The sequence below is a fragment of the Eptatretus burgeri genome, chromosome 3 (assembly GCF_056783735.1).
Source record: "Eptatretus burgeri isolate ZD-2024b chromosome 3, Ebu_testis_v1, whole genome shotgun sequence".
NCBI lineage: Eukaryota > Metazoa > Chordata > Myxini > Myxiniformes > Myxinidae > Eptatretus > Eptatretus burgeri.
Genome location: NC_140963.1, coordinates 62,829,476 through 62,852,408, shown reverse-complemented (window position 1 = coordinate 62,852,408; position 22,933 = coordinate 62,829,476). Strand labels below are relative to the sequence as shown.

The 22,933-nt window shown below is 41.8% G+C and overlaps 1 protein-coding gene across 2 annotated transcripts in view; it reads right to left on the bottom strand.

Moving 5' to 3' along the window:
* Positions 1-22,191, bottom strand: part of LOC147030051 (unconventional myosin-IXb-like) — a 189,862-nt gene extending 167,671 nt beyond the window's left edge. For both annotated transcript variants that reach the window (XM_085873751.1, XM_085873752.1), the window contains exons 1-4: positions 22,034-22,191; positions 689-1,566; positions 376-600; positions 11-229 (exon numbers count right to left, since the gene is read on the bottom strand). In XM_085873751.1, the coding sequence (XP_085729877.1) occupies positions 11-229; positions 376-600; positions 689-898 (654 nt within the window). In that variant the 5' untranslated portion in view covers positions 899-1,566; positions 22,034-22,191. The remainder of the gene's footprint in view (positions 1-10; positions 230-375; positions 601-688; positions 1,567-22,033) is intronic.
* Between the last annotated feature and the right edge of the window lie 742 nt (positions 22,192-22,933).

Genomic DNA, 22,933 nt, shown 5'->3' with positions numbered 1-22,933 from the left:
ACAAGGTTACCTGGACATAGCGAGGGTTGTAGATGGGAAGGAAACGAAAGGGGTTGATTGCCACAAGGATGGATCCAGCATATGTATAGATTTGGCAGCGCATGAATCGTGTTCGCAGGTTCACAAGGATGGTATCTTCACCCAATTCGGGCAGGTTACACAGGTCATCTGCGTCATTGGCACGGAGTGGTAGGAAACCCCGCTCTTCCATTCGCCGTTCCTCTCTCTCCTACATTGGAAAAAAAATCGCATGCAAACAAGGAATGCATTACAAAGTTACGCAAAGAACAGTATACAAGCTGTGAAGAAGAAATGACTTCATGTTAGGACTCCTGGCTTGAGTAATCAACAAGCTCTGGGTCATCTGTAATGCACCTGCAGCCATGCTGATGAATGCTTGTAGTGGATCGATCCATCGGTGCACTTTTCCCGTAACAAAAAACGATATTCTGGTGGGTCAGGCTGCACACTCGATGCTTTCTCACCCTTCTCGGGCTTTCTCGTACTAGAATTCAAAGCTGTGCGAGGCCAAAGCATCATCCTCTGCACTGGACATTCACCGGGGTCTAAGATCCACTCCTCTCCTCCTGATGCTCTCACCTTGTTACAAAAGCAACAGACATTCTCATGAGCGTAGTGTGGTACAAAAACAAACTCATATATATTTAAGGCAAACATAATTGCTTACCTCTGCTAGGACGTAACCCGTCGAGCGGTTCAGCTGGAGTTTCTCCACCAGCACGTTCACAATACATTCTGCTTTTGTTTCACTCGTGGCCTGCACTGGCCAAGAGATGGCATCCTCAGACAGGTGTCCAGGATAAATGGAAATGGTGAACACCTCCAATGGACGTTTTATGGAATTACTCCAGGTTGTAGATGCCTGATCGACATTCATTATGCTGTGCCAGAGCCCAGGCTTATTTTAACAAGATGGGGCCTGGGTCCCTGGAGAACAGTCAGAGATCTTCAGAATTCACATTCATACTGTGCTGCTGAATGAATCTTCTGAGGGGGTGGGGAGGGGAGGGCTGGGGAGGAATGAGGGGCAGGGGAGGGGAAGGGTTGTCCTGCAGAAAGCAATCCAGAGCACCAAAAAAAAAAATTGCTTCTCTCTAAAGGTTCTCCAAGGTGTGAAAATGACTACCTCAGGACATCATCTCGATGCACTGAAATGTTTTGCAGTTTATAGAAGTTGGACAATGATACTTTCAACCTGAAAATTAAATCTTGGAAAGCTATTTTGTTGTTATTCATGCTTCAGGCAAACACATGTCGGTTGATGTTTTCTTCCAGATATGAAGTCTACAGTTCAGAGAATTTCTTTTTCAGTGGTACTCAATTTTTCCTAAGAACCGCTAAAGTTTTAAATTGAAAGGGAATCCTTGAAAAACTTCAGAACTTTGCTCGACAAATCTTTTGGCCCATTCATGTAGGATAGTCAAAAGATGGCACCAAAATGAGAGAGATTGTTGCATTGGTAACCGAGTTAATGTTACAAAGCAGCATCAGTCCTTCCCGGCATCGTGCAAGCTTCGTTGTGGTTTGGTTTCATGTTGAATATCTCTGTAAATGAAAAGAAAATAATGCTTTAAAAAAAAAGCCATTCAACACAATGGGGAAATCTACATATTACACAAATAAAATGGCATGTCGTTAAAGTACTACATCACAAGTGGCCAACAATGTCAGATTCCTCGAGCTCACTGTCTGTACAGTTGAGGCAGGGTGTTGGTCTGACATAGTTGATACATCTACCTGTCGTGACCTGTGAAGATTTCTCAAATCATGTGACATCACACGATTTCTAAAAAAAAAAAACCTTTCAAACAAATGCAAAGAAGATACCAATGAAAGCCACACTGGCAAAGCATATGGTTAACACAATAAAGTGAAACGATTCAAAGAAAAAGGAAACTCGAACGGTACTCGGAAGAGCGCTAACTGCAGCCAGGCTGAATCGTTTACATTTTGTATTCCACTGATAAGCCGGATCTGGATCCGGACCTGAACCAAAATCAAATCATTCTCATCACCTACCCAACTCATCCACAACTTTTTGAGATATCGTGCTACACATCATTTTTGCTCACACCTCTCAATGGTTGAACAATCACTGAAAAAGATTTTTTTTTTAATCCTCAGATCTGGATCTTCACCAAAATCCAATCAACTCTTCTTTGTCACACACCCAACCGATCCAGCAAATTTTGTCCAAATATGGTCATAACTTTTTGAGATATCCTGCTCACGGACAGACAGAAGGTTGGAAGCATAACCTTCGTCCACCTTCGGTGACAGAGGTAACTAGAGGGGGAGCACTCGGTAGAGTGCAAAACCTCCGCCGCCAATACTGCTGGGTCACTTAAGTGAACCTGATATCCTATTCATTGAAGGTCAAAACGGATCAGACTCTACTGAACAACGATTGAATAAACTAAACATGGTCGACACATGTAGAAATGCCAAAAAAAAAAAAAAAAAAAAAAAAAAAAAAAATCGAAAATTTTTTGAAAAACAAGTTGCAAAATTTGTTGTTTTTTTTCTCTAGCAATTTTTTTTTGGGGGGGGTTGGAAATCACTTAAAACATGTAGAAATGCAAAAACAAAAATTCAAATATTTTTTCAAAATGGCGGCCATAGCAGCCATATTGGACTTTGGACCAGGTCCAAAATATAATGGCATGATCCTTGGACCATACCTAATCCCCCCCACCGAGTTTCGTCGAAATCCATCCAGGAGTTTTTCCATAATACTGTTCACAAACAAACAAACAGACAGGGGTGAAAACAGAAAAACAAAAAAAAATTCAAATATTTTTCAAATAAAATCGAAATTTTTTTGAAAAAAAGTTGCAATAATGTTTTCTGTTTTTTTTTTTTTCCTCTAACAAATTTATTTTTTAACTTCCGCCATCGAAGATGGACGGAGGTTACTGTTTTCATCCCTGTCTGTCTGTTTGTAAACAGTATTACGGAAAAAGTCCTCGACGGATTTCGACGAAACTTGGTGGGGGGATTAGGTATGGTCCAAGGATCATGCCATTAGATTTTGGACTTGGTCCAAAGTCCAATATGGCCGCTAAGGTGGCCATTTTGAAAAAATATTTGAATTTTTGTTTTTGCATTTCTACATGCTTTAAGTGATTTCCAACCCCCAAAAAAAAATTGTTAGAGAAAATAAAATTTTGCAACTTTTTTTCAAAAAAATTTCGATTTTATTTGAAAAATATTTGAATTTTTTTTTGCATTTCTACATGTTTTAAGTGATTTCCAACCCCCCAAAAATTTTTAGAGAAAAAAACAACAAATTTTGCCACTTTTTTTTCAAAAAAAATTTCGATTTTTTTTTTGGCATTTCTACATGCGTGTCGATCTAGTTTAGTTTATTCAATCGTGGTTCAGTACAGTCTGATCTGTTTTGACCTCCAATGAATAGGATATCAGGTTCACTTAAGTGACCCAGCAGTATTGACAGCGGAGGTTTTGCACTCTACCGAGTGCTCCCCCTCTAGTTTTTCGGTTGGAAATTACTTAAAACATGTAGAAATGCAAAAACAAAAATTCAAATATTTTTTCAAAATGGCGGCCATAGCAGCCATATTGGACTTTGGACCAGGTCCAAAATATAATGGCATGATCCTTGGACCATACCTAATCCCCCCCACCGAGTTTCGTCGAAATCCATCCAGGAGTTTTTCCATAATACTGTTCACAAACAAACAAACAGACAGGGGTGAAAACAGTAACCTCCGATCTTCGATGGCGGAGGTTAACAATGCAAAGTGAACTTCAAATTGTGCATAATTTATGTATTTCGCATCAATTCAAAAATTGCTGGAAAAAAAATCCTCACCAAGTTATTCATATTTCTATTTAAAATAGTTCAGTCTTCTTCGGAAATGGAATCTAAAAAGGGCCTTATTTGGCAGAGTGTACCCAGCTCATCGGTAAGCAAGATGTGCAGCAACGAAGAACGAGTTGCACTCAGAAATTATGTCTCTGGTGTCGTGGAGGATCAGTTAGCTGCTGAGCATATGGAAGAGCACATTGAGAGCCTTATTGCAAAGGCTTGTGGACGGAGAAACTCATTGATCATTGACTCATTAAGTTTAGACCCAGAGCAGGGAATGATCAAACCGATACTCAGCAGTCTACATTGGCAAAGCCGAAAATCTTTCACCAACTTTTTGTGTTAAAAACAAAAATAAAAATAAAAACAGCTTCCACAGTAGAACCCGAAGTAACATTCAGCATAGCTTAGCATGAAGAAAATCCTTTCATGAAAATAAATGGTGTGTGGAATGACAAGCTCACTTAAAGGTCCCCTGACATGCAAAATAAACTTGTTATTTGTATTTTAACTTGACCTTCCTAGTGAAGAAATCACCAATGTTTTTTTTTTTTAATCAAAAATGGGATAATTAGAGCAATATTTCGATCATTTCTGGAGCCTTTCACAAATTGCTATGCCCCGCCCCTAAAAAAAATGGACTTCAGCGAATCGCAGCGTGACGTCACATACAGTAACTCGCACAGAGTGGATTGATTCAAGAGTCGAGATGTTGCGCGCCTAAAAAGTATGTACAAATACATTTTGCACATGTTAGTGCAATCCCTGTGATAGTCTTAATTCCAGTGATTGTTTCACGAAATTTTTTAATAGTTTCAGCCATACTTTCAAAAATGCCTGCAAGATGTATCATAGCAGGATGCAGCAATACAAGCAAAGACGGTGTAAGCCTTCATGTATTCCCGAAAGATGATAATCGTCGGAGAATATGAACATCTAAAGTGAAGGTACTGCTTCCATTGGCTTGCTATTCATTAGCATTTAGCCAAAATGCTGTAATAAAAGAAAAGGGAAAAAAATGTTTGCACAACTTTGAAAGACAAATTTATCTGTCCTATTACACGGCCTCATAGCCTCGGGACTCTTACATTGTGTGCATGCTAATACAAGTTACTTGTCAACTCTAGAGTTTAGACTGGATCAATAAATCCGTCGTCCGTCCGACTAGTCCGATAAATCCATCGTCCGTCCGACTAGGCCGATAAATCTGACGTGCTGTAGCTTTTATTTATTATTCTCTTTTTTTCATTGTTTTCTACTGGTGCTACATGATGACAGTAGGAATAAAATAAATAGAAATGCAACAGAACGTCAGATTTATCGGACTACTCGAGACAATTGTGTCACAAGGTGTGTTCTGCACAAAAGTTTTCATTGTATCCGGACAGCGAGATTGCTTCGTTTTATGCGCGGAGAGATACGGCCGATGACATGAGCCGGCCTTGTTTGTGATTAATTCGCCGCGAAGCAACATGTCCGCTGCGCTGCGCTGTTCACGTCACCTCACTGAAATATTCCTGATATCGAGCAGTATGCAAGTCGAATTTACATTATTAAATTACGAAGAGGATTTAGTCGAACCAGTTGTTATTTCCGAGTCTTCCTTCGATGTCCTCCCAATCATCATGAACTCCGAGAATTTCATCGCCATTTTTCTCTGCTTGTCCTGCTTCGGGCTCGAACTGGTAAGGCCGTATTTCATTTCCAGTTTCCTGAACTTCACCTTCCGCGACTACGTTATCCAACAATTCTCCATGTGATTCAGACCAAAATCCTTCATTTCTCTCACACTCACTGTCGTTACAAGACAAATGAAAGTCCATGTCATCCATTATTCAAAACCAAATGTTTGATTTTTTTAAAGCAAAAATGAACGAAGCGATTGAGTCGACCAATCGAATGTGGAAACACACAGAAAGCCAATAGAATCAGAGTAATTAACATGCAGCTTTTGTCATACTGTAGGTGACGTCATGTGGGTTACGCCCCTTTCAAGAGAATTTTTAGGGGCGTTCCCGAAGACGTTTGTTTTTTTAATTCTACATTTCACAGAATGAGTTTTGTGAAAAAAAAACATTGTCAGATCTGAAATCACGATGAAAAACTCCTCTAGGACATATATAAATGAAATTTATCGACTTTGGCATGTCAGGGGACCTTTAAGAGTCAACACGTACATAATTACTAATATTATATACCGAAGATGCAGTGCCTTCAGAAAGTATTCACACCCCACAACTTTTGTCACTTTTTGTCTTGTTAGAGCATGAATTAAAAATGGATTTAACTTAAAAAAATTTTGTCACTGATCTGCACAAAATATCCCACAATGACAAAGAGAAAACATGTTTTTAGAAATTTTTACAAATTAATTAAAAATGAAAATCTAAAACGTTTTGCATCAACAAGTGTTCAACCCCTTTGCTATGACACTCCAAATTGAGCTCAGGTACATCCAATTTCCTTTGATCACTCTGAAGATGTCTCTCTCCACAACTTGATTGAAGTCCACCTGTGGCACTCAATTGATTGGACATGATTTAGAAAATAACACCTTTCTATTTAAGGTCCCACAGTTAGCAGTGCATGTCAGAGAAGAAACTCCACCATGAAGTCCAAGCAACTGTCCGTAGAACTCGGAGATGGAATTGTGAGGAAGCATAGATCAGGGGAAAGGTATAAAACAATTTCTAGAGTGTTGAGAGGTCCCAAAAGCACAGTGAGATCCATCAAGATTCTGTGGTCTGATGAGATGAAAATTACTGATGATGATGAACATGAGATGATGATAATTCCACGATTTTACTTCAACCTTCCCTTTTCCGAATGTTATGCAATCCTTATTTAAAATAAATTAATCTACTTTTGACTATACACCTCCCATAGCCACGTGCTTCTCCCATAACCAGGTGATCTGTTCCACCCTCCGCATTTACCGATCCAAATTCACCATTCACCTCATGGTTTTTTTCTACCACCTTTCCATTCCCTAATCTGATGAAAACTCTCTCTCTATCAAAAAAATAATAATAATAATAATAATAATAACAATAATAATAACACTGGTCAACAACAAATTTGTTGTCTGCATTTTTTAAGCTGATTTAGGACGAATCTGATGCGCTGAATCCAAAACTCACATTAGTTTTGTTCAATCAGGTCAAGTTTTTGAGATATGGCCACATGTCGTTTTTTACATTTTTGTTCACATGTACGCATGTGTGGAGCATTTTAGAAGAAGTTGGTGGGGGTAAAATGTCATGTCAAATAATTGTTTTGATTGGAAATAATTATTTTAATGACAAGAAGTATTCAGGTACGATAGTTCTGGGTGATTATGTCGAAAAGGGATCAGTTTGAAGTCATAAAACCTCAAAATCTTCCAAAAATTGGTGAGGCAAAGCATAAAGTTCGTGGATCAAAACTAAAGTTAATGGGGCAGATTTTGTAATAATGTGATACAAAAAAGTTGTATTTCTTGAAATAACGAACTCTGAAGAATGTACAATACCTACATGCGCCAATTTATGACATGCGCTTCTGCTCAAGCTTGGAGTGCCACAGTACGAACCCAAAGATTGGAGACTGTTCATTGACAGCAGCAAGCGATCACTGAAATGTGTTCTGCTACACAACGGCAACCGGTAAGCCTCTGTACCCATCGCTCACTCGACTACACTGAAGGAGAAGTATGAAGCGGTGAAGTACGTGCTGGAGAAAATTGGTTATGATCAGCATAAGTGGTTTATTTGTGTTGACCTGAAGATGGTGAACTTTTTGTTGGGACAACAGTCTGGCTTCACCAAGTACCCATGTTTTCTGTGCATGAGGGATAGTAGGGACCGTGCTCAGCATTACACGAAGAAGGACTGGCCTGTGCGGGAGGAATTGGTGCCATGCAAAGAAAGGAACGTCATCAACGACCCTCTGGTGGACAGAGACAGAATACTCTTCCCACCGCTGCACATCAAGCTCGGCTTAATCAAGCAGTTCACCAAGGCTCTGGACAAAGATGGTGACTGCTTCACTTACTTGTGCCAGGCTTTTCCAGGATTGACCATGGAGAAGTTGAAAGCTGGCATCTTTGATGGTTCTCAGATCCGTCAGCTCATCAGAGATCCAGAGTTCAAAAACTCAATGAACGAAGTGGAACTGGAAGCGTGGAAGACATTTGTTTTGGTAGTGAAGAACTTTCTTGGCAACAATAAGGCCAGAAACTACGCAGAACTTGTCAACAACATGCTGACTGCTTTCAGAAACCTGGGCTGCAACATGAGCATCAAGATGCACTACCTATTTTCACATATGAACCGGTTTCCTGAGAACCTGGGTTCAATGAGTGACGAGCAGGGGGAGAGATTCCATCAGGACATGAAGGAGATGGAGACCAGGTATCAGGGTCGCTGGGACGCAGTCATGATGGCTGACTACTGTTGGAATCTGAAGAGAGACCTCCCTGCCGCTGAACATTCCAGGAGTTTGAAGAAACGGAAGTTCAAGCCCTGAAGTTTGAAGTGGTGACGCAACATGCAATTTACTTGTACTTACCTTTATCAATGGCCACCATTCAGATGACAGTAATCGATGTTTCTATCATGTAATCAATAAATGTTGTTGGCAAAACATTTTTTTTTCTTAAAAACATGTTTAGGATGATATGTGTTGACAAAAATCAGCTGATAATGCCACAAAAATGTAATTGATTTTGTCACAAGATCTGATTTTTTCAAATCAACTTAGCACAAAAACCTGACCTGATGGAGAGAAACGGATGCCATTTCCTGATTCAGCAGTGCCAGAATACCCTAATTCACTTGTAGAAATCTAGACAACATTCAGAAAGTAAAAAATTGTTGACCAGTGTAATAAAAACGATCTCTTATAATGCATCATCTTCCTCTTTCACACGTGTGGTTCTCATTACTGTATCATAATACACGATTTTTTCTGTTTCAACAGACTGCTCTCAATTCGACCTTTCCCTTACACCTTGCCTAAAAAATCCAACTGTTATAGCGTTTCTTCCCTCCATTCTCTGAAATTCAAATCTCTTTGCTGATGACTCCACCCTCTGCCATACCATCTGTCATCCCTCTGACCAGCAAGCAGCAGCTTCTTCGCTCACTGCAGATATGGGTAAAATCACAAACTGGTCCAACACGTGGAACATGTCTTTCAATCAGGCAAATCTCACACTCTCACCATGTCTCTCTGAAAGGACCATTTGGAACCCTCTCTCCATCTACTTTCTCAACAATCCTCTGGAAGAAGTCCTTTCCTTCAAGCTTCTGGGTCTCACTATCTGCCATGACCTTTTCTGGGAAAGCTACATTTCCAACCTGGCCTCCGAAGCCAGTCGCCGACTGCGAATCCTTCGTCGTGCAAAGTCTTTCCTCGGCCCACCTGAATTCCTGACCACATACAAAGCCTTCGTCCACAGCCTGATGGAGTACTGCTCGCCCCTCTGGGCTGGTACTCCTGCCTCCCACCTTTCTCGGCTTCACGCTGTGGAAACAAAGGCATTTCGGATCATTGGCATCTCCCGCGATGAGGCCGAGTCTTTGAGCCTCTCACTCTCTCACCGCATGCAGGTCAGTGGTCTTTCTGTCTTCTACCATCTCCTCTCCGGTCTCGCCCCCCCCACCTCCCCACCCTGCTCTATCTGCGATTTATCCCCACCATATTTCCAGAGGTTGCTCAAGGTCTGCCAACAACCCCCTTCTGGTGAAACTACCAAAATCATGAATCACTGCTCACCTTCACTCTTTCATTCCTATTTTTTCTCCGCCGTTGGATTAAATTCCCTCACTCTGTTCAATCCCATTCTTCCCTCCAGGCCTTCAAAATAGCTGTTCACCACCAAGTCTTATTGTCCCCCATCCAGATCCTTGATCTTTTCTACCCCCGTTAATCCACCCCAAATCAACCTCCTTCAAATTCCTTGCTTTCCTTCCTGAAAGTCCCTGTAATGTCCATCTTGTATACCCCGTGTTCCCCGCACCATCCCTCGCTCTTTCACAGATCTAATGTCTCTGTTCCCCACCGTTTTGTCCTTCCCACTCCCACCATCTTGTCTCATGCCCGACCCCCCTGCTGTGTGTTGTGTGTTCATTCTTATACGAGCCTCAACAAGGTAAACAAAAAAAAAAGAAAAAAACATAGACCAGGTAATCCCGGGCAACGCTGGGAACTCCTGCTCGGATGTTGTCATGGTTGTGAGGTAGATGGAGGAATTCAATAGTAAAAGTGGGAATATACGAGGTGTGTTCAAAAAGTATCCAACCTTAATTTTTCGTGCGTAAACAAATGAAGCTAGGGAGGCGTGGTTTGGTGCACGTATGTAGGCGATCCTAATTCGTATGCGTGAATATTTCCCCGCCTGCAGAAGCTGCCAGTCGCCGATGAGTGAGGAAGTGTAAGTGAGCGCCGTCGGATTTTCGTTTTTGACAGAATGATGGAAAAACAAGAACGCTACTGCATCAAATTTTGTGTAAAGCTTGGTGATTCCCAAGTGGAAATGATCCACAAGATTCAACAGGCCTTTGGGAACAAAGCAATGGCTACCACACAGATAAAAGAGTGGTACAACCGCTTCAAAGATGGTTGCACATCAGTGGAAAGTGAAGCACATTCTGGTAGGCCCTCAACCTCCCGAAATGAGATCCTCATTGACCAAGTGAGGACCCTGCTGATGCAGGATCGTCGAATCACGATCAGAGAACTTGCAGACGAGGCGGGAGTCAGTATTGGATCCGTTCATTCCATTGTGACTGAGGATTTGGGCTTAAGGAGAATCTCAGCAAAGTTCGTGCCAAAGCTGCTAACGATCGAGCAGAAACAACTCCGTTTGGAGATCGCACAGGACATGCTGGAGACTGAACAGCGATCCCAACTTCTTCAACACAGTGATCACTGGCGATGAGACCACAGTGATCCGTCATTTTGTCAAAAACGAAAATCCGACGGCACTCACATACACTTCCTCACTCATCGGCGGTCTGTCGGCGACTGAGAGCTTCTGCAGGAGGGGAAATATTCACGCATACGAATTAGGATCGCCTACATACGTGCACCAAACCACGCCTCCCTAGCTTCATTTGTTTACGCACGAAAAATTAAGGTTGGATACTTTTTGAACACACCTCGTATAGTGTAACATGGCCCATGAATGGGCAGGAGACACCTCAATGCAAACCAAGTCACAGAAAACTGTCACCTTAAGATTGTTACATGTCACTACATGGGGTGGTGCTGTGTTAACTAGGTAGGATTTAAGGCTAGTTTCTCCCAGCGACCTTTTCCTACGTTTTTGCATTTACGAAGCAGAAAATAAAAGAACCTTTTTTTTACGCCAACAACAGAGCAAATCTTCCCACCCTCGTACAGGCAGGCCACGCCCCCCCCCCCCCCCCGAGGTTGATGATTGGTCGGGGTGACGTCAAAGAGGGAAGAAGGGCATGAGCGACAAGAAGGTGCGAGAGAGATAAGATGGCGATTGGAAAAAGCATAAGGCCCTGGTCCCTCTCGACATGATGAAATAGCAGCACGATTCTCGTTGTTTGTGCTGGTGTGAATTCGTTCACGTACTGAAACAGGACACTGACTGTTGCTTGTTTGGCTGGGTGGTAAAGTTTGGATGCTTTGAAGAGAAGGAGAATAAGAGGAGTGTGTCTCTCAGCTATAACTTAACAATCGTTCCGTTGTCTGTTGAAGGAGAAAGGTAGCGCCCTTTGCTGTAAGAGACGCGGTGTTGAGATAGGAGTGGCGTTGGCAATCTCGATTGTGAGGATTGCCAGGCTCCTAAAAGGTCATATCTGGACACAAGCTGAGCACCGGACATAATGGGAGGAATTTCTTTTATTTTTATCTTTCCCCTTGTCTGTGTTTGTGACCAATTGGAGACGTCTCAAATTAGGAATTGGTTTACTCCCACGTTTCATTACCTCATGCTTTGATTTATTTTTATTATCACTCGTTGATTTATGGTCATTAAACCCTCATTTATTAAATTTACAGTGTTCGTCTATTTGTTGTGGGTTCGAGGATAAACCCGTGTGCCAAAGTCTGGTACACACCCTTGCCGCCCTCCATCCCACACGCGCCATCATCTCTGTGGATATCAGCTGTTCGCCTCCAAGGTAAAACCATCCAGGTCAGTGATGACCTAACCTGACTGAACACAACAACTGGGTCGGGAGTGAGAATTGATCGAACCGCCGTGGACACGACAATATTATAGGGTGCATCAATAAAATAGTTTGACTAAAAGATATAATGATTTTAAAAAATAAATATAAATAAGGCGAGAAAGAGAAAAAAAGAGAAAGAGCGAGAAAAAGATCAATGTTGAGTGTTCCCAATACGTAAAAAAAAAAAATGACATTGGCATGTGATATAATACCCATATAAAAATTGGCTGACCCATAAAGTAGTTGCACGCCCTGATGAAAGTGCTGACTCTGAGGTCTCACATGCACACAATCGCATGCTGAGTGGGAGGGGGAAGGGATAGGAGGGTCGCAACTATCCAAAAGGTTTCAGTTCAATGATCATGCCACAAAAAAGCAAGAACCACACTGCAAGTCATTGAGCCGGTTGTGGCCTAGATTCCAAGCAGTTGGAGTAAACAGGCCATTTAACCAAACGCTAGAGTGAGCAGTAGCAGTTATAATGTGATATATAATGAAGCAGGGCATGTTCAACTTGATGGTATAGTGAGTGAGTAGTAGAGACAACCACAACTATTTTCCCACCAAAGCAATTATTGTGAAGTAGTTGCAGAATTAGAAGTTGTTATAAGTTCTGGGTAGCACAGTGATGTGATGAAATGGTACTTTCTTTCGCATCTCCTTGCAAAGAGTGCTGGCTTAGATAGATAATGTCAGCCGAGCCTGAGGGAACCTGCCAGTGCATTTGATTACCAATCAGCTTGTGGAGTGCTCGCCAAGTGGCTTAATCACTCAAACAAGCACTCCATTCGAAAGCATTAAGGAACGGCTGGCATGGCAAGTGCTAGCTGTAGCTGCGTGGTAACTGAATATGCTCCTGGTATCCATGCAAGCACACCCATCTAGTTGTACATGATGTCAGTCTCACCATGGAGGAGAATCATTCCTGCCTGCTGTGGTTAGTCACCGGCAAGAACAATGGATCGACGTAAGGTTACAAGCCTTGGAGAATAGCACAAGTTCAACAAAGGATGCTTCAGACAGCTGAGTAGATGCCCCTGATACTGGAGCTCTGATGAACACCGAAAAAAATCCGAGACGATCCACAAAGGGAGAAACCAACAGAACATAACTCAATGCGATGAAATCCCAGCGAAAGTGACTTCACCGTCTCTCCTTGAGCTGCTTCCTCTGTCTGTCGACATTCTCTCCCTCTTCAAGTCTGCTTCACACATTATAAACTGCGTACCTCATCTCTCGAAAGGCAATTATATGGCTGCTCATGTCTCCAAAGCCACAACTTGATTGGTTGTGGTTCCACTGGCATGGGCAAATCCCTGCCCAGCCACTCAGCTATGCTAATGTCCAACAATGATGCCTGTTTGGCCCAGTGTGTTGCTAGTTAACCTCCGCCATCGAAGATCGGAGGTTACTGTTTTCACCCCTTTCTGTTTGTTTGTTTGTTTGTTTGTGAACAGTATTACGGAAAAACTCGACGGATTTCGACGAAACTTGGTGGGGGGTTAGGTCTGGTCCAAGGATCATGCCATTAGATTTTGGACCTGGTACAAAATCCAATATGGCCGCTATGGCGGCCATTTTGAAAAAAATATTAGAATTTTATTTTGCATTTCTACATGTTTTAAGCGATTTCCACCCCCCCCCCCCCAAAAAAAAATTTTGCAACTTTTTTTTCAACAAAATTTCGATTTTTTTTTTTGCAATTCTACATGTTATCAGTGATTTCCAACAAAAAACATGCCAAAATTATAATTGCGGCTGATTTTGGAACTTCAGGTGGATATACCCACGTAAAATCAATTTCTGTCTCAAGGAATCTAGTTATGACGAATGAATTGAGTATGTAAAAGTTAAAAGTAAAAGGGAAAGTTGCAAACTATAACTCTGAGCACTGTTGATGTCAAATTGAATGAATAGGATATCAGGTTCACTTGAGTGACCTCGCAGTATTGGCGGCGGAGGATTTGCACTCTCCTGAGTGCTCCCCCTCTAGTTATGTAGTTTTTAACGATGATTATCAACCTAGTACAAACTTCTGGCCACGTGACTTTGATTAACATTACAAGTACTGAACAATTCCATGACAAAAACAAACAATCATCATAATCACACATGTACTGCATTCCAGGTCCCACAACAATTACACATCATCAACCATTCCACTTAATCAAAGAAAAAGCATCATTATACTCAAACGGCACTCACTCGGGAGAGCGCATATCTCAACCAGACGGAACAGTTTATGTTTTGTATCCCACTGATAGGCCAGATCTGAATCTGGACCCGAACCAAAGTCGATTTGGCTTATTCTTCTCACTTACCCAACTCGTCCACCAAGTTTTGTCATAACTCGTCTATAACTTTTTCAGATGTCGTGCTATGCATCTTTTTTGGCTCCATCTCTCAATGGTGAAGAATCACTTAAAAAAAATTCTCGTATCCAGATCCTGATTCAGAACTTCACCAAAATCGAATCAATTTGCCCTTGTCAAACACCCAAGCTGTCCACCATGTTTCGTCCGAATCCGTTACCTCTTTGAGATATCGTGTTCACAGACAAACAGCCAGACAGGAATGAAAACACAACCTCCGTCCATCAGCGAATATGAATTCAAGTGAAAATACAGCAATTGTCATTTGTGAGTGTTCCATCAGCCTCTTCACTCTTCAGATAGTTCTTTTGAACACATTGGCTATCTGGAACATGAAGAGGCTGATACAACACACTCATGAAGATGCCTTGGCCTGCACAAAATTCTCATATGAACATCAATCACATTGAAAATTTTTGGGGATGTATGGATTCTGAGAACGTCAAATAGCAAGCAAACACCGAAGATTAATTGTGGAAAATGCATCAGGATATTTGGAACATATCACAGTTATACATTGATTGTATGGGACATCAATGTGGCATTACGAAAATTCATGGACCGGTGTGACAGGTCACATATTAAAACCGGTCTTCACGAAACTTCACCAAGTTGTCGAGGTAGTCTCATCTGAGAAGACTATTGATTTTGAGGTCAAAAGTCAAATGAGGTCAAATTTCTAGAATCATCATTTTTCATTCGATTGACTTGAAATTTGAATAAGATTTGCATATTGCTTCACTGGATTGGGAAAACAACTACTTTTGAGGTCAAAAGGTCAAAAGTTAAGTCAAACTTCTAAAATCATCAATTATCATCCGATTGACCTGAGCTTTGATTAAGATTGTCAATTTTAATCTTAATGAAATGGACAGTTTGATGTATCCATGGAAGCCTTTGGAGAGGGGGGGGGTTGGATTTTTGCCAGTGCTCTGCCTGACATCTTTTTTCTTGTTTCTTTCTTTGTCGGTCTGTTTGACAATCACCTACCGGTCACAATTTTAAACCAATCTTCACAAAACTTCAACACCTGGTAGAGCTCGTCATAAGCAAGAAACCTATTGTTTTTTTTTTATGTCAAAATGTCAACATAGGCCAAAGGTCAACAACTTAGTCGGATTTCTAAAAATTGTCAATTTTCATCAAATTGATTTGAAATTTGAAGAGAATTTATATTTCAGGTCAATGAATTCAACCAGCCAATTATTTTTTAAGGTCAAATTTGTTTTATGGATTTCACAAGCATCGTGTTATGCATGACATCTTTGTTTGTTTGTCACACTACTTCTCTTACAGTTCTGGGCCGATTACATCCAAAGTAATTAATGTATTGGGGTGTTTTTAAAAAATCTTTACCAGTGGTCTTAGAGGGGATTGGGGGTGGGGGCTCAAATTCTCCATGTAAATGTGTATTGTGTAGTGCCGTTCCAGGTGGGGAAGGGTATTACAAGTCCCCACCATTTAAAGTGCAGTGAGGCGTTTTGAACTACATAAGCAGTCGGTATGGTTTTGCTTCATGCACGTAACCTGGGTTATTTTATTTTAATCAGGAGCAATTGAGGCAGCTGTCACTTACCTATACACCACCCAAATAAAAGGTATGTGTCAGAAGAACATGTTGCATGCTTGGAACAAGATCACCTGTAGGGCGGCTACTCTGCTAGTTACCGTGGAGCACAGGACTCACAGAGCAAATACCTGCATGGTTCAATGCTTACATTTTGTTTTTGCATATTTGCCATAATAATGCATCGTGTATGTATTTATATTCAGCTCTCAGCCGGAATTGCTCAATATTTTTGCATAATTTACATGTTCTGTGCATTTGAATAATTATACGAGCCCCACTCCAATGCCCAAAGCACCCCGATCCGGTTGTAGAAAGTACAAGTGCGTGTTATACGTGGTCTTGTGCTGAGGCTGTGTCAGCTTAGCGTCTCATCTCTGTTTCATAATTTGTTACAAGTGCTTCTTTGTAATTTTTGCTGCTATTTTCACCAACTCTTCTTTTTTCAGTTGTGCAAATCAGTACGTGAGGCTTCCATCTCGTTTCATTGCCTTAATTGGAAGATCCTACTGGCATAGACAGACAACCCTCGGCTTAAGTTGCAAAAAAGAGCCAAAAGCAAACGGTTGCAAAGCAGTGCATTAGCTTCCTATTGCATCGTGAAATACATATCCTGTCAGGAAAGACTGAGAGATGCAGGCATAACCGCAGCAATGTTGCCGCTACGAGCTTCCCCTTTCTCAGGCTGCATAAGGCTCAGCCTCATAATTTCCAACCGACACAAAGTTGTAAAGTTCACCTTCAGAGCTATCTGAGAAGTCAAAGATTCAGGGTCTGCGATTTCAACAAACTGAATACATCATCTGTATTACACAAAGAAACCTTTGAACTTGATTGACAGCTACTGAAGACTTTTTCTTAAAAACATAAAGAACTAGAGGGGGAGCACTCGGGAGAGTGCAAAACCTCCGCCGCCAATACTGCTGGGTCACTCAAGTGAACCTTATATCATATTCATTAAATATGATGTCAACAGTGCTGACAGTTGTAGTTCTTTTCTCCAACTTTTTTTTTGGGGGGGGGGGTGGAAATCACTTAAAACATGTAGAAATGCAAAAAAAAAGAAATCGAAATTTTGTTGAAAAAAAAGTTGCAAAATATTTTTTTTTCTCTAACAATTTTTTTTTGGGGGGGGGGGCAAGTCCAAAATCTAATGACATGATCCTGGAACCATACCTAACCCCCCCCACCAAGTTTCGTCGAAATCCGTCGAGGAGTTTTTCCGTAATACTGTTCACAAACAAACAAACAAACAAACAAACAAACAAACAAACAAACAGAAAGGGGTGAAAACAGTAACCTCCGATCTTCGATGGCGGAGGTTAACAAGAAGTGCAGCCACTTGGCAAATGGTATTGAAATGCACCAAAGAATGAATTTTTTTACACAGGTATGCCAATATTAAAAGAGTTGTGAAATCAAAAGGCTGGGTATCTGAACCTCTTTCCAAAATTAAACTGAAGTCCTTTTTAACAGATTAGACCAAGTGATATCAACAAGTTCTCAGCCCTATGTTATCCTTTCTAATCATGGTTTCCGTGTTTCCTGTTGAAGGCATTCTCAGTGCTGTATAGGAACTTGAAGTATAATGGATAAGGGCTATGGAATTCCATTTCCATGTTGTTTTATTTTCCTTGGCACTTTGTACACAAGACTCTTACATGCCGTCAGGAGTTCTGAAGCAACATTTGAGTGTGAATCATGTAACCGTTCTTCCGGTACAGTTCTGGCTTGAAATTTCAAGAGAAGGTGTGTGCACTGCAAATAATGAATAAAAACGGCAGCTTTCACCATAATCATCAACTTGGTAGAGTCATGACGGAACTGTCGAAGCAGTCTCTTGGCAGGGGTTATTCTGGGTGGTTTGCAGTTGCATTGCCAGCATGCAGAAGGTTGTAATTTATTCCGGGTGTTGGAAACAATTTGCCTGCTCTTCCAAAAACAAAACAAAAAAAAAGGCACCTTGGTATCATTAATGTCCGCCATTGATCCGGTGCTGGCAAATGGATCCTCCAGCTTAAAGTCCTTCCGTTGATGCATTGCAAAACACCAGGATGACAGTTTGTATCTCGGAAGAGATTCAAATCCAGGCTAGACGGCTTAAAAGTGAGTGCGCATACCTCGAAGGCATTCTACCAGCTTCTTGCTTTTCCATGCCGTGGTGATGATTAAATAGTCAATGGCATCAGACAATGTGCAGGCTGCAATCGCCAACTTACATGAGCTATATTGCAGAATGATCCTCACCCGCATCGTGGCCATATTATTTGTCCATATACTGTTCACAATGTCACAGAAAGGGTATTGGGAAGATAAGCCAATCAGGCAATAATCTGATCAAAGAGGAATTACAATCAGGACATGGCTGAATTAGATAAGAGCATTCCTTTATGACAGTGAAATCAAAATAATGTTTATAAACATGCTCACACCAAAAAACAGAATATAGAACACACTTTCATTCGTCCCAATGACAATCTGTCGCTGCTGTTAAAAAGGAACACAATTTGAATGTTGTGTTGACGTGTCGTTTGCTTTTGTCTGATTAACGTTGCTCTTACTTACACTCCAAACAGCATTCCTTTTGTTGCATTAAGAGGATGAGGTCAGCCACATAAAAATTGATGGTGAAATTGAAAAGAGCTGGGCAAAAATGATTTGCATTCGTTATAACAGCCTTTTGCTAGAGTGTTACCCACAGTAAAATGCACAAAACTGTGGCAAACAGGATGTGGCAAAACATCAGGCTCTGTGCAAATGCTTGGTCGTTCTTAACATGTGATCAGATTCTGCTGGACTGGATTGGGATAAAAAAATTCATGGCATTCTTATTCTATTCCTTCCATTTACACATCTATCTTCATGCACTGTACAATATACAAGTAATTTTAAAAGCCTTCTGGCTGAATACATACAAAGGCTCCACCCATCAGGCATGAATTTAGCAGAGTTACAGCCCCCTACTTCCCAGTGGAATTGTACTGTAGCCAATACCAGGAAGGTAATTTGATTCTCAATTCTATAGACCATGTCCACCCTGGAGAGGGAACATCCATGGACATGGGTTTTGGGCTTGTTGGCCCTCATCAGCGTGAAGCAGAAACTCCTCCCTGGAGTGATCTTGTCAAACTCGACTGAACATCAAGTCAAGATCAGATGCCATTGCTGAAGTGGGTACCAGGAAGCAAGTGCCACACCAGCGATTGCTGCATGCATCCTGACAAACAGGAAATGCCTGCCACACATTAACCTGTCTGTGGTGGGCAAGCCAGTTCTGGGGGTAGCCAGGAAAAAATTAAATTTTAAAACGTCTCTTCCAGCTAAACAGTTGCAGAGGCTTCACTTATTAGGCATGAGCTTAGCAGAGCTACAACCCCCTACTTCTCTGGAGGATTGCACCTCAGCCAGTTCTGGGAAGATAATTTATTTCTCAATTTTATAGATCAGTCCACCCTGGCAAGGGAACTGCTCCATGCTGATGAGCACCAAGAAGCCCAAGACGTGTCTGTAGTTGTGCAAATACTTTAGACCACGCTGGTGACCTCACGGTTGCTCTGCCTAATTAAGAGGCACGAGCGTCTTTCGGCATGGGCCACGGTTAATTCCATGCCTGCACGAGTAATGTAATATGGCAAATAGGCTCGGGAACTTGCTCGGGGCCGTCAACTTCGCTGACAGTTGCAGTCATTCTGACACGACCCACAGGGCTGAATCTGAGCAATCGGAACGGACCTGTGGCTGTAACAACATTATATATATATATATATATATATATATATATATATATATATATATTTTTTTTTTTTTTTTTCTTGGAGACATGTATAGATGTTGCTTTGTGGAGAGTCTATCGATCTTCACAGCCATTGTACTAATTTGATGTTGAAATTTAACAGGCCTGTAATATCTCAACATCATTGATCAGTCCCCATACTTAAGGTAGGGGCCAAATCAATTTGTCATTACACATCAAAAGAGCCAAAATTAATAAAATAAAATAAATAAATAAATAATGGGAGATCAGAGAGGGAGAAAGAGGAGGAAAAGGGAGGGATCTCTCAATGGCATTATGATAAACAACCAGCCAAATTGGACCTTGTGCAATGGTTACATTGATTTTCACAATTTGATATCGATACCAGTCCTCGACCGTGTTGAACGATTAGATATTGTACGGAGAGGAGGGAAACAAGGTCGGGCATCCAAGATGAGATTAAGGGAAGGGGCACAAAGGTGGCAAATTTGGAGTTCGAACATCCTTCCTTATTGCTCACGTAATAAATATATACATCACACATCTTCATGCAGGAGCCAAAGAGAGAAATTACAGGATTGAATCCTCTGACATAAATCAAGTTTCGTACATTGTTGAATCGACATTGGAATCGTTACCCGACATGCATGAAGCATTCCTCAAATCAGCAATGACATTAATTTATTTAATTAATCAAAAACAAACCCAAAAAGCAACAACAACGTGAGAGACAGGTGGTGGAGGCACACTTTCAACTCTACGCAGCAAAGTCCAACTTGCATGGAGAACGTAGTAAGGGGAGTTAATTTGTGGGACCCATCAGACGACATGTGCAGTTGAGTTGAACAGGTGCACCAAAAAGGTGAATGGCTACCTCGGCACATTTTCACTTCACAAAAACAGCCCACATTCCCAGTACTGTTACCCTGGATACACATATATATATATATATATATATATATATATATATATATATATATATATATATATATATATATATATATATGTGATACTCAGCCTAACTTTTCCTTCCCCATTTCATGACATGGAGACAGTATAGCCTGGTGTTGGTTCAGTGGTTCGGGTGGTGGCTTGGGATCCTGGGGTCCTGAGTTCAAGCCCCGTCGGCCGCTGAATTAATACACCAGGGGGTTGGCTCAGCCTGTCATCCTTCCGAGTTCGGCGAAATGAGTACCAGTTCCAGTGTGTGTACTGGTCGAGGGGCACTGCATCAGCGACACAGTCGCGCTTCAAGAAATGATAGCTACCCCGGCAGCGAAGCTGCCATACGACCACCACATGGCGACAGTGATCTACTGTGATACGTTCGGGATTTCCAACACAAATGCTGCAGTACACCCTTTTATAAAACAAATAACTAACAATAACCCATCTTTCACAAACAGCACCGCTGGCAAATGGAAGGTCACAGCTGATTCTGAAGACCTTCGAGTGGCGTTCAAAAAGTTCCCAGAACAGGACACTCGCAATAGTCCAAGAAAGACCAAGTTGTTAAATTTTCACTCCTTTGTACAAGTCCATGCAGTGAGAAAACTTATCCTTATGGATTACATTTTGGAAATATAAAACTTCAAAGTTGCCGCTTCTTGGACAATTGGGAGTAGTTTCTCTCGTTTCGACAACTTTTTGAACGGCTCGGAGGAAGTAGATTTCAAGAGAACGAGGTCCTGTTATGGTGAAGTGCACACATAGTTAAAGGAGGGTGGTTGTGGTGGTGGTGGTGGTGCAGGGTGGGGCACGTGGGATTGGGACAGCTGCCGTTGGAGGCAATGACAGACAGCTTGCCTTGGTGGCCTGAGAACCAGACGTGTCCCATCTGTCCGCCCACCGCGTGCACGCCTCGGACACGACACGGAACGAATTTCGCTCCAAACAATAAGTGTGGACAATATGGCATCGAGAGATATTTGTGCCAAAACGGGATCAACTTGGTGCATTAGTTTTACAAATCGGACACAATCCGAATGTCTAACGGAATCGTCCGTCGGGAGAGGAGCGTGCGACAAAAACCTGTCTGCCTGCTGTACTTGTGGAGGATTTACGAGTTGTACGCAGTCTGGTCTGACGTACAAGAAGAGCGTTGAGAGTGTAAGAGACGCAGCAATGGGATATGTACATATACATATATATATATATATATATATATATATATATATATATAGGATATGATTCAGTCCCACGAGGTCCGTGCGCGGACGCTGCCGCGCTCCCTTCTCACGAATTCACACACAAGGAAAGGAATTATGATTATGATGACATGAAGAAAACAGCCCTTACCCCTCGGCGCCGTTGTATAAATCCACGACGATTCGTTTTTTCCTCAGTAAACGGAGCACTCCACCGGACACGAGTCACTAGAATGATGTTGCTGCAGCGGGTCCTTTATCTGGCAAAGGGAAGGACCGAGGAGACAAGTGGGCGTGTCCCCCCCCCGTGACTTTTCTCCCCACGAACAATTTCGCTCCGCCCACGACCTTGCTCCGCCCACAACTTAGCTCCGCCCATCGCTTAGTCCACAAAATCTAAATGCTGCAGTATTCATTTATTAACATCCGGCACAATATGATGTCATTAAACTACATTAAGAGCTTTTCCCCGTTTAATGGATTTTCGGGGTTTTTATTCTTATTTTTTGGTTTGAGGAGTGGGGGAGGGGAAGGGACAATACATCAGGTCCTTATCTGTTGCCTTGAATTTATGTTTCCATGGGGTCCATCAATTTATTCTGTATACAAATATGAGCAGAATTTGTTGCCATCTCCTTCACTCTCTCGGCTCCCCGACTCCCAAGTGTGTTTATGTGTGTGTGTGTGTGTGTGTGTGTGTGTGTGTGTGTGTGTGTATGTGTGTGTGTGTGTGTCTATGTGTCTCTCTCTCTCTCTCTCTCTCTCTCTCTCTCTCTCTCTCTCTCTCTCTCTCTCTCTCTCTCTCTCTCTCTCTCTCTCTCTCTCTCTCTCTCTCTCTCTCTCTCTCTCTCTCTCTCTCTCTCTCTCTCTCTCTCTCTCTCTCTCTATCCCTATCTCTCTCTCTCTCTCTCTCTCTCTCTATCCCTATCTCTATCTCTATCCCTATCTCTATCTCTATCCCTATCTCTATTTCTATCTCTATCCCTATCTCTATCTCTATCTGTATCTGTATCCCTATCCCTATCCCTATCTCTATCTCTATCTCTATCCC